Genomic DNA, 13,250 nt, shown 5'->3' with positions numbered 1-13,250 from the left:
TGACGTACTATCTCGTAATTTATGTCATAATTATGATTTACCAAAGAATGGTTTTCTTAGGCTATGTGGTGAAAATGGGCTTCCATTCATCAGTCATATAAACCAACCGTCTAAAACGAGCCTGACTAGGCTGAGAGACCATTTCAGACCAGCTTAGGCTGTTTTTAGGCAGTTTTTCTCAGCAGGGGTCTGAATACAGTGATCAATGAGTCAGGCGCCGGCTTTCACGTGCCCACGGCTTCACAATTCTGACCCTTCCTTTCTTGCTTGTGTTCTCTGTCTGCTCTTCGCAGGACAGTTTAACGAACATGTAATGGTTCGTGCGGCTCACGCAAATCGAGAGGGCAGAGCTTAGCAGACTCAATTACATCTATTTCTTCTTGTTTCCTCTCACGCTGGCGAGTGAATACAGCACGAGGCGAGGCGAGACGGAGAACAGCACCGAGCGCCACAGGGATGTATACCAAACACAGACAGAAAAACGGACACATTTCATCCACACGATATGTGCTTGTAATGCTATCGGTTTTTCTCTTTAACGGTTTACTGGAAATTGTAAGCGGAAATCCTCGGGAGGAAGGTAAGACACCGCTTTCTTACCCAGAACCTACTTGGAAAGTTGTTCTCCTTTATCAACCAGTTGCGTGCACCCGTGAAGAAGTTTTCTTGCGGGGAAATCGTATTTAAAGAACTTCGAAAAGAGGTTGGGTTAGTAAACAAATGCTAGGTTAGTGTGTAAACAAATGCTTCTGAGCAATAATGTATCAGTGATTTCTCTTCCATATAAGGATTGCAATGGGCGATGTTGCCCACGTTGACTAATCCAAGACCACTTTGTTCTCAGCTGATTGTTTAAAATGTTGCGGATACACGCTTCAGGACATGATTGCAGCTTTATATTGATCTTGACTGAAATTGCAAGGCGAGGGAGAAAATCTGACAAATAAGCTCGTATAGCCTATCTATCTAACAGTTAAAGCTGAACGACTATTACTGAGACATTTAAGTAGGGCTAAGGATCATTTTCGCAACCGGCTACATTTTTTTAAAGCACAGGAACCGAATGATTTTCATGACTTATATTCCTTTGAGGGTTCTGGAACATGCATCCGAAATAAAATATTCTGCGAGTATTTATTGCTCTACTATTCAGCACTAGTGTATAGCGCAGCCAGTCCTGCATCTGATACTAAATCCACATCGTGAAACAACAGGGCAGCGCGCCGCCAGGTGTAGTAGGAAGATAATGAATGTTATCAGTTGATTCTTTTTGGTGAATCAAAAACAATCAAGCGCGACCTGTGTAATCATGTTCCCAAATAAGCGAGTCAGTTGTGAGGCAGTTATCTTTAGTGGATCAAATCGTACAGCGCAACCGTTAGTCATAATTGCAAATGAATGACTTGCATTAGTCGGTTATTTTCTACTAAATCAAAAACAAACATCGCGAATCAAAAGCGAATTTTTAGTGAATCAGAAACATATGTCGTGAACGACAAAAACTGCGTGATTTACTCTTATGAGCCGATTCTTCTAGTGAATCTAAAACACTTATGAATGATTTGGAGTGGTTACTTATTTAATCTAGAAACTTACTGTGATATGTTGTAGCAAATACAACATAACACAGTAGTGATACTTAAATCACAGTATACTGATGTTGTTCACACGACGACGAGTAGTTGGTGATATTTTTTTTTCTTCTAATGAGTGAATGCATTGAATTTCTTACCACGTTCTTTGATTGTAGAATTTTAATTTAATATATTATTTAATTAATTATTGGGCTGCTATCATGCTAAAAGGTCATTTCAAGTCATTATAAAGTCTGTGTAAACTAACACTTAAAGGGGTCATATGATGCGATTTAAATTTTTCCTTTCTCTTTGGAGTGTTACAAGCTCTTGGTGCATAAAGAAGATCTGTAAAGTTGCAAAGACTAAAGTCTCAAATCCAAAGAGATATTCTTTATAAAAATTTAGAGTCAACCACAACTACCTAAAACTGCTGGTTCTAACATGCCCCCACATGTCCACGTCACGATGTGGGAAGATTTGCATAACGCCGCCCAAATGTTCATGCAAAGAAAGAAGGCTTAACTTTTAGTCTCACTGTAGTATTGTTGCCGCCGCCATGTCCTGAAGACACTGTGATTCGTTGTGAAAGCGAAACTACTTTGTTTTTCACCGTGGACAAAGCGGAGTCCAGCCTGGGGTCGTCACATGTGGTTGCCGCAAGCCCGTCGGCCGCTCCTTCGTCGAATTCGCCGGCCTCCGCTCACTCTAGCCCGCCGGCCTGAAAGCGAAACTACTTTGTTTGGCCTTCCAAAAGAGGACACGACTAGAAATCAATGGTTAAGTTGTATTTACAACACTGTTCCAGAACACTTCAACCCAAATATTCAGATGTGTCCAGCACATTTTATGGAGGACTGTTTCCTGATCCTGGTAGAGTAGACTACAATGCCGGCTGTTCTGACTCACAGACTGTAAGTACGTTTTTTATCTTAAAGAATTTGCCACTGACGATTCAAACGTGAGTTTTGAGCAGTGTAGAGTAGCGCTTGTTGTTTGTCATTTCTCTGATCACAAATGCAGACATGGTTTTATGTTTACGCGGCGCGATGCAACAAAAAAAAACAGTATATGTCATTATAATCCATCCCCACTGTATGCAACAAATGCCTCGTTTATAATGGGTTTTAATGTTTTGTCTCGTCGCTCTGGCCGGACAGGGCAATATGGTAAGGGGCGTATCATTACACTCATTACACCAAATACACAAAATAATGTTCTTTTTAGCAACATCATATGACCCCTTTAAGAGAATATTTCAGATTTTTTATAGCCTATATGTCCTTTTTACGCAAGTATTCCTTGTTCAAAAGTACTTAATGAACCGTCAATGTATAATAACCAGGTAAATAACCGGGATTGTTTAGAGGGCCGCAACTAGAAGTCATATTTAAGCGACACATTTCTGCCAAACCACTAAAGGGCACAGAACAAATCGATTTGATCTTTAGACATTAGTCAATCTTTCTGTTGTGAAAACAATGATGTGATGTCAGCCTTAATGACAGGACTCCATTAAAACCAAACTATTATTGATGCTGCAAATCCATTACTGTCAATATTATAAACCACAACATGATCAGGTTAGCCATACTTCAAGAAGTTCACAATATCAACACCCCAGATGCTCACTGAGCAACAAATGAAAGAGAAAAAGAAAGACCGTTGACCGTTTTCTTTTTTCTTGTTTTCTCCATCAGAATATTCCATCACAGGCATCACTACTCTGTCATTTAATTACTATTTGTTTTAAAACTCAAACAGGCTGTTGGTCTCAGGATATCGGGTTCAGTCATGTTCCAACAGAAACGACACAAGCTTTCTGCGTGTTCTGCTTGTTTGGAGAAGTTGCTACATCTCTCTGAGATTTGACCGGGGACTCTGGGACCTGCGCTGAGCTTCAGTCTCCATATTGCGTGACAGACCTTTAATGCATTTATAACAAGGCTAGTGATATTATCTACGGCAGGCAAGAGCTATTAGCAAGAGCAAATATTCTGCTGAGCTGAGCAGTTGATGTTAAAATATACTTATGGCTTGTTTATACTACATGTGGATTTGAATTGATTCATAAAGCTACCCTATTGTTACTTCTACTTAAACTGAAAGTCTTGTGACATAATAATAAAAAATATATATTGGCATTTCCTAAAGGAAATATTGCTGATTGTAAGCAGTGCAGGTTCTGTGCTTCATTTGCATATGTAATGAGGAAAATACCAATATCAATTTCAAATGCAAATAAATCCAAGAAATTAAATCCTAATTTAGAATGCAAAAACATTCTAGCTTAAGTACTGATTCTTATACTGGGAATATTGGGACAAAAGAGGCTACAAAAAAAAAATTTGTGTCAGGGGATTATAGATTATTACACACAGTTTTGTAAAATACTTGAAGTTAAATATTTTTGTGAAAAGACTGTTGTCTTGAATAACTGACCTCTCATCTGGACAATCGATTTCCTACGTAATAGTGTCTATTGTATCTCTGCAGTCTTTCTTTCTTTCTCTCTCTCTTACTCTTTTTCATTACATACAATGCAAGTTGTTAATTGATGCCATCTTTCATCTCCATACAAATATCGACCGTAGTAAAGCTGGCCTTGGAGGACTTCAGGATTGCTTTTATGCTGAACATAAAACTTTATTCATCTATGATTGGGTGCAATCTCCGGCTTATTCAGTGTGTTAAAAAATGCTTTTCCTTGCCTGTCATTCAGATAGTCATACTGTGTCAAATATATATTATAAACATTGACCAGTCTAGCTTTCACGTAAATGAATAAATTCACTTTCAATTACTTAGAAAAAAAAAAAACTCACCAGAGCCAGTGTGACATTGTTCAACTCATAACAGATCGAATACTCAAAAATACACACACACACAAAAAAGAAGTTTACTCAAATTGCTAGTAATTTTCACAAAAAAGGGCAAGTAACAAGGAATTTAATGTGATTTTTTTTTCTTGTGTAACATATTCCAATACAGTGTAGTTTGAAATGGTATGTACTTTAAGCTGTTCATGTTGAATTAATTGCAGAAAATTGTTGAGAAAATAAGAATATGAACATCAGTAGTATTGTAATTCAATAGTAAATAGTCTGTAAATAGTCCTATTCGACTGGGGACCAGCCTGCGTGTTGTATAAAATTTGAAAGAATTCTTCTCTTCAAGGAAGGCCCGGGTTCATACATTGTGGACTTATTAGAAATATGCACATAATAGCACAGGAGGTATAAATAAGGCAGTCTTTTTGCAGTGGTCTACTCACAGCGCTTTGTGCTCGCCACAGCTGCATGGGTTAGTTATATCGCCATTATTCATTTATACGCCTTATGTTTATGGGATGAGACAAAAGATGGATGACTTTGGGTTTCATCAGTATGTCTAAAAAGCCCCTTGTTCCTGGAATGTTCCATTAGTCCCTGGACTACAGTTTTTCTATTAAGATAATGACTTTCATAAATTGGCTCACACAATAGATAATGGTTGTTTTTCCTTGTGAAAGCGACTTTTGTGGCATGGAGTCTTATTATAATGCTATCTTTTCTCAAGCTGTAGTCCCTCTGTATGTCTTTATGAATCCTCTCTGTTTTTTTTTTTAAATACAGCATAGATTTCAAATTCTGTGTATCATTCGGTTTTACTGCATGAGAAAAGTTTTTGTGAAAAAGAAGTGTGCTTAATTGTATTGAATGTGTACTTGTAGTGTACTTCAAATTGTAAAAGTATATTTAAAAAAAACGACTTGCAGGTAGTATAATATTAATGAAATAAAAGGCCACTTAAGTATACTTAAAGTACAGTTTCATGACTGTTTATTAACACATTTAAATAACTTAACTTTAAAGTACATTTTAAATCTTTGTTTTAATTATCTTTGGCATGCTTTAAAGAAGTACACTTTTGATATATTGACTAAAATACTAAAGCACATATAAAGTATTTGATTATAAGTTTAACTGTAGTATATTTGCATTTAAAGTTAATATATTTTCAAATGTAACTTCATCATTACAAATGTGTAATTACAAATAAATACATTACCTATAATTTTCAATAGAAATGACATTAAAATATTTTTTAGTTTACAATAAATGCTTGTCATCAGTACATTCAAAGTAATAGAAGTAATTCTGAAATTACATATAAATATGTATGTATATAAAGTTGTACTTAAGTGGGTCAAGCTAATTGCATTTAATATAAATTTAAACTATAATACGTTTTCATTTAATTGTAAATAGCATGCAATGTTACATTTAGTGTCTGAAAACATTACATTTAGTTCACACTTAAGTATAGTATTTTAAAGTATATTATTTCTGAATAACTACCCTTTTTAAAAGTGCTAAATTGCACTTCTTTTACAAGAGTGCACACGTTGTTAGCATTTCAAATAGTACTCGTGCTTTGTGTGTCCATTGTGCATCAACTATAGAGCGGCATAAACTTCTTTGATAAAGACTTAACGTAAATCAGTGTATCTCAGAGCAGTTTGAAGTGCGAGGGGACATTAGTGCACTCCTACACAAGTAACGCTTGTGGCATTTGAACAAAAAAATATTGAAGGCTGTATGCGTCAGACTGCATTATAAATTGACATTCTTAGGTGCTATATAATGAGCGAGAGAGAAAGTGTCTGTGTGTGTGTGTGTTAGATAGAGAGAGAGAGAGAGAGAGAGAGAGAAAGAGAAGAGAGACAAAGAGACAAAGGTAATCAGAGATTGTAGCGGTGCTGTTAGTTGTAAGGTAAGGGAGGGGTTTGCCTGTGTTGTTTAGAGCTGTCACTGAAGACGCCCAGTCCCTGCAGCGCTTTGTGATTGCATTTGGTTTAAAACGGCACGCTGGAAACAGTGATAGAGACAGTTCCATTCAAACCTCTCTATCTCTCTTTCTTTCTGTCTCCTCTCTCACACACACACCAGGCACAATTCAGAGAAGAGATCCCCCACACAGAAGCAACATTCAATCTTGTGCCAGCTTATCACACACACACACACAATCATAGTCCGTCATCTGCACCATACAGCATCTTTTAGAGTGTTTTGGACTTACTAAATTGCAGATTCTTCCTTTCAATCTGATATTGACATGTTTTTTTTAGTCCCTGTCTCTCAGCAATAGTCTATAGATTGGTCAATCACACAGATGATGTGTGGAATTCCTCACACAGTCAGACAGCTGCTGTGATAGACTGACATATCAGTCAGGCCAGTTAATCGCAAGCATAAAGTTTTTATTTACTAAAATGTTGAGATTGTGTGTTGATGCCAGAGTTACATACCAGATTTTACAAAGTTTTACACTGTCCTTATGCCCAATTTCTCAAATGTCTGTATCGTAGGATACAGACACTAAGGGTAAACATGATCTTGTGCAAATCCTTGCCAATAAACAATGTCGAAAATTGATTGTAATTAAAGTTGAAGCGCATATTTTCTAATAGTCTCATTTCTGAAGTCTGAAGTTCTGAAGGAACAGATAGCCACATCCCAAACACACGTCATTAGTTGTGCTAATGTTTCTTTGTCAAACATTTGTTCAAATCTTTTGATTTGAAATTTTAGTTTTTAAGCAAATATTATGCACAATACATTGCCATTTTATTGCAATATTTTATTTCATTTAAGCGTTTTTGTGTTTGATTAAGTTGTATTAGGTAGACTGTATATCAGTGTTGTACCAGCCAGTTGGCCACTCTCTTGAAGAACCCATATCAGTCGCAAATTTTAAATACCCTTTTCATCTCTCTCTCTCCTTCTATCTCTCTCAGTAGTGACAGGAGATCATAATCATCTCGTCTGTTTTTCTCTCTATTTGTATTCTGTCCTCACTGGGTGATCGATATGTAATCGTAACAGCAATGTTGCTTTATGGATCTTATGTGCTTTCTTACATCTGTGCTGGATATCTGGATACACTCAGTTAGAACACATTATGGATGTAACCTGCTTTTGTAACGTCTGGTGCAATATTTCATTTGTGACATTTTAAAGCTGACATCCGGTCAGGTCAGTTACACTCAACATACCCCATCCTCAGGTCTGACCTCAATATTGTTCATCATGGTAATGAGGCGTGAGAATCAGGAAATCAAAGATTTTACACACATTCCTGTGTGGAGGTGTTAAAATATGAAGAAATCACAGTTTTTTAATATTCCTTCTTAATCCTTTTTAGGGTGTACATAAATTGAGGAAAATATGTAAGTTAATTTTTGAAGTAATTAGAAATATGAAATGCTACATTTCATTTTTTCTTTGTATTAATGAGACTCCAAGGGAAAGCAAGAGAGTTGAGTGAACGGATAGTAGAAAGAGGAAGAATACTAATCCTCTTCTCCTTCAGACTTCTACTTTTCTCCTGAGGTCTGTTCCTAAAATGCCTGGGAAGAGAGGAAGTGAAAAAGTAAGGCTCTTTGGGACCCCCATGGCAGTTGAGTGACTTGACGGGCAGATAATTGTCAACCAGAGGAAGGTCAGTTTTGCTGTGTTTGAAGAGCAACTGCCCTCAAGCCGGCTCTGGCCTTCTTAGATCATTCTTTGGGAACAATGTCTTAGGCTGGCTTGCAGCTAATGCCTTCTCTAAACCTATTAGTTTTGGAAAATGGTTTTCTCTAGAGGGCCATAGTCTGTGTTGATGGATTCTCTGGATTTATGTTGTGCAGGCGACAGGCTGATTATTTTACGTCCCCAGAACTCAAACTTGGCCTTTGATGATGTTTATTGTGGAAAAGAGCTGCGGTTACAACCAGAATAGAGTTTGCGACACATTGCGTTCTGATTGACAAGCCGCAGTGATTTAGATCTTTGACGAGTCAGATATTTTAGCATTAGAAGAGATGAGACCATTACTTTTTGGAAATAGAAAAGCAAATTGGAAAAAGGATGGTCTTGTGAGGAGCATGGCGACACACTCCCCTCCCAATGAATTCTATTGCTTCCTTTTACCGCGTGTCATATTTTATAAACTCCAGGCATAAATGGATATGGCAAGGTCAGTAATGATCTTATTTTTCCACATTTGTGTGCATGACAGCTCTGTGTGAGACCCCAAATGTCTGGGATCAAGCTGAGAGGGGATGCTTATTTGTTTCTTTTTGCAAAGAAAAGTGCTATCGTTGAGGAAAAGAGAGGTAAGAAAAAATTCCACACCTCTCATTACCTCTCCCTTCTTGTTCTCCTCTTTTTTACAGGGAGAATGAATAGCTAGTTTTGCTGTGCTGATAATCAACTTGTAAAAGCTTGTAATTTTAGTGTCTAATTTTGGATCCCTCAAGAGGTTTAAATCAAGTGCATGAAAGCTGAGATGTACAAAATGATTTATGAGGATGATTATTCCTCTTAATCATGAGTGATTGAGGGAGATTAATAGTCTGACCTACTGCCCACTTTCAGCTGCCTTTCTAGAGTTGATTAACTTAATACCAGGCCTAGATTGCCAAACTATATTGTACTCTCATAAGTAACACGTCCATGTTCAACTTTCATAAGGTTTCAGGCTTGATAAAAGCACAAACATGGTTAGTAGTCTGGGGCGCCTGCAGAATTTCATCTCGGGGTGCACACTGAAACCAGACCATGCCTCTATTTCAATAAGTCTCAGATCATTTGGCTTTTTTATTGTGACATGACACAAGGTCAGGAAAAATTTCATATGATATAACCACTCAAAACTTTATTGAAATTAATTAATTCAAGATATTTGTTAAAATATCTATTAAAAATACATTAACATTCAAATGTTTGGGATGCGTAATAATTTTATATATCTTAAATGTATTTGTTTCCAACTAAATCCTAATTTATTCCTGCTAAATTTTTAGCAGCCATTACCAGTAATATAAACCCTCAGAAGTCATTCTAGTATGCTGATTTGGTGTTCAAAAAACATTTCTTATTAATATCAAAATGAAAACAGTTCTATCATGACAACTCTCAGAAGATTTTAGCATGGTAATGGATATTACAATGTTAATGTATTTGGTCTTGGCAGAATAGATCTGCTACGCTGCTGAATTGCTGCTGCTGTTGGTTATTGCTGTTGTAGATTATTGCTGCTGCTGCAAAGCAAGTACAAGAACTTTTTACTGCCGATACATGTCAATACGGTGCTGTGAGTATTTAAGACATACAGTATTTCTGCTGCACAAATAGCATATATAATAACCCGTAGCAGATCTATACAGGTGGAGCTGGGGAAGGTGTAGGGTTTCAGAGGAACTCTGTGAAATGCTCTATAGTGAATGCTAACCAGCTATTTCAGTGTAAAGCAGCAAACTCATTGGCTGCATATGCAAAAATGAACCAATCAATTTGTGCCAAGTAGTTTAAAGGGGTCATGAACTGAGATATCAAAATTCCCTTTATCTTTTGACATATAAGAGGTCATTGTACTCTTTCAGAACTCAAAATTGGACAGAAAATAGACTATTACTTCTAAATTATGATGTTTCCCTTTCGAAAGGGAACTCCACGCTGCGTCCTCTAGAGGGCGCTAGGGGAACTCCTCCAGCATGACCGGTGTCTGAAGCATGAATGAAAAAATGACAATGAACTTGACATTGGCAGGCGGTAGCCTATGACGTAAACAATAAAGCGAGTGTGGGTATAAAAGAGCACCTGCTGAAAAAGTCATCCTCTTCTTTGTCTTCAAGCCTTGTGTACGGAAGCACATGCGTTTGACTCACGAGAGATAAGGATGCGCTCACTGTTTGCATTCGCGGAACTATTAGAGCAGAGGTCTGTACTCTAGTTTTTGTCAGCGTTTGCACGAGCGCGTTCGCCTCTTGAGGGAGTTGAACAAGCTTAATGCGATGCATTCGCGGCGGTTTCTGTTCTTGCCTGATTCTTGAGAGAATTTAGTGTTTGAACAGAGTGTGTTTGGCTCTCGAGGGAGATATAGCCACGCTGTGAGATGTGATCGCGTTGAGAATGCCTGTATGCCTGATTCTCTTTGAGAATTGAGCGCCTCTCACCCGCGTTTCGGGTCTTGCGGCTGCCGAGGCAGTTAATCAGACCGATCACAGGGATTGTAGGTGGGACATGGAAGAAATCTGACGAGGAGTGCTTTCTCTTTCAGAATTCCTTTTTGGTTTCTATTTATTTTACAGAATAGGAACTGTGTATAATGTGGGATATCTACATTATTGGTGAAGGAGGCTCTTGACTTGGTGTAATAGCAAGTTTTTTGAGTTGTTAGGCTCTTGGTTGAGCCTCCTCTGAGCCACCTCATCCTCTCAGCCCAGGTACGTGTATTTAGGTTGAGCATGGCGTTGAGTGTAGCCAGGTCTCCTCTCATTCTAGAGAGTTGTTATGCTGAGACCTCCACTCTTAGAGTTCCATACTTTGGTGGGTGAGCTAGTCTATGGCGTTGGCGAGCTTTGAGCCTGCCTGTAGAGGTAGAGCCTGTGGCTCGGGTTCTGGCAAAAGCAATTTTGCTGGGGCAGGGATGATGTTCCTTGAGTCTTTGACTTAGGGAATCCAGTTATTTGGGCACTCATCCCTCAGCATGGCAGCGTTGGTATACCGTTCCCCTAGCGTCCTCTAGAGGACGCAGCGTGGAGTTCCCTTTCGAAAGGGAACAAAAAGGATTCTTTATTTATTTTTTCTTTATTGTCTTTATTTTTTAAAAACAAAAAAAATCTTTATTTCAATAAATTGCAAATTATGTTTTAAGCTAACTGCTTTTAATTGTGCTGTTTCTTTCACAGGGAATCATAGAGAAGTATTCATTAGCTCAAAACAGAAATGAAAGGAGGAAAGAAATAGAGCATCTATTTCACAGACTTTATCTTGATAAAAGGCACCCCTCTAAAGTAAGAGCAGCAGATGTTCTTCAACTAACGACACATTCATTACAGTCCCATGAGTCTTGTGCTGAGAAGGACCTGATACAGACTTTCCTACAAAAACTACTGATGATGAACTACAGGGCAAGATACATTAAACCTACAGACACACAGCATGATGGACAACAAAGAAGCAATGACTTATTTGAAGATGAGGGGGATGCTGATATTTTCAGAGAAATATCTTTGATTCCTGAAGAAACAAACAGGAGTGATGCTATTCACCCAATGGACGTTCAGATGGCCGTGTTTCACTGTGCTGATAGTTTCCTGAAGCAGCTGCTGGTGACTAAACTGTCTCAATGTCAGTATGCTCTGCCTCTGCTTGTTCCTGATCCATTTACACAAGAGATTGAGTTTCCTCTTTGGACATTCAGACAAATCAACAAGAGCTGGAAGATGAAAGACATCAAAAATGAAATAATCGGTCAAATCCAGCCAGTCTGGAAGGCAGTTTATTTTACAGAATAGGAACTGTGTATAATGTGAGATATCTACATTATTGGTGAAGGAGGCTCCTGACTTGGTGTAATGGCAAGTTTTTTGAGTTGTTAGGCTCTTGTTTGAGCCTCCTTTGAGCCTCCTCATCCTCTCAGCCCAGGTACGTGAATATTTAGGTTGAGCATGGTTTCTGCTCCTCTCGCCGAGAGAGTTATACTGAGCACTCTGCTCCCCAGTATTTTTATTTGCAGTTATTTCAGGGTTTTTGAGGCTCTCTGTGAGCCTCCCTGATCAGCTGTTCATGAGCCTGGTAGCTCCCCCTCCCTTTGAGGGTCGCTATGCTGAGATCACAGTTCCTAGTGTTCTCTCAACAGAGCTCTGTGGCTGTTAGGTTGTTAGGCTCTTGTGGGTCTCCTTGATAAGTCGCTCTTCAGGTCGAGCTTTTGAGTACTCCCCTCACCTGAGGGTCTTTGTACTGAGTACGCTGATCCATAAGGGTGGATGATTGCACTCCCCTCGCTTTAGAGGGTTGTTATGCTGAGTGCTTGCTCCCTAGAGCTCTGTTTCGCACTTAGGAGCATGGTTAGTACTCCTAGCTCAGTACTCTAGCTTTTTGAGTCGTTATGCAGTGTACTCCGCTCCCTAGAGCTCCGCTTAGACAGTACTATTAGTATGTAGGCTCTATCGTGAGCCTCACTAACTGTTTATAGCATTGAGTGTAGTCAGGTCTCCTCTCGTTTTAGAGAGTCGTTATGCTGAGACCTCCACTTTTTAGAGCTTCTCAATTAGGGCTGAGTGTTGTTAGGCTTCCTCTCATTTAAGAGAGTCATTCTGCTGAAGCCTCCACTCTTAAGAATTCCCCTACCAGGATTGAGTGTTGTTATGCTATTCCTGCCTGCATCTCCTTCAGACAAAGAAGTGGATGACGTTTTCCGCAGGTGCTCTTTTATACCTGCACTCGCGTTATTGTTTACGTCATAGGCTGCCGCCTGCCAGTGTCGTTCATTGTCGTTTTTTCATTCATGCTTGAGACACCGGTCACGCTGGAGGCGTTCACTAACTGCCTCTGGCGCTGAGTGTAGCTAGGTCTCCTCTCGGTTTAGAGAGTAGTTATGCTGAGACCTCCACTCTTAAGAGCTCCTAAACTATGATTGAGTGTTGTTAGGTTGCCTCTCATTTAAGAGAGTCATTCTGCTGAAGCCTCGGCTCTCCAGAGCTCCGCTTAGGCAGTACTTTTGGTGTGTAGGCCCTTTTTTGTGAGCCTCACTAACTGTCTCTAGCGCTGAGTGTAGTCAGGCCTCCTCTCGTTCTAGAGAGTTGTCATGCTGAGTCCTCCACTCTTCAGAACTCCGTCTTTGGCAGTAATATGAGTTTGTAGG

At 38.9% G+C, this 13,250-nt stretch overlaps 1 protein-coding gene across 1 annotated transcript in view; it reads left to right on the top strand.

Annotated features, from left to right (window-relative positions):
• Positions 1-216: 216 nt before the first annotated feature.
• LOC107661973 (disintegrin and metalloproteinase domain-containing protein 33-like) overlaps positions 217-13,250 on the top strand; it is a 101,539-nt gene continuing 88,505 nt past the window's right edge. Inside the window, exon 1 of the mRNA XM_016451799.1 lies at positions 217-580. Within this exon, the coding sequence (XP_016307285.1) occupies positions 457-580 (124 nt within the window). The 5' untranslated portion in view covers positions 217-456. The remainder of the gene's footprint in view (positions 581-13,250) is intronic.

This window comes from Sinocyclocheilus anshuiensis, unplaced genomic scaffold, assembly GCF_001515605.1.
Source record: "Sinocyclocheilus anshuiensis isolate Anshui unplaced genomic scaffold, SAMN03320099.WGS_v1.1 scaffold603, whole genome shotgun sequence".
Taxonomy (NCBI): Eukaryota; Metazoa; Chordata; class Actinopteri; order Cypriniformes; family Cyprinidae; genus Sinocyclocheilus; species Sinocyclocheilus anshuiensis.
This window is presented reverse-complemented; position numbering and strand designations above follow the sequence as displayed.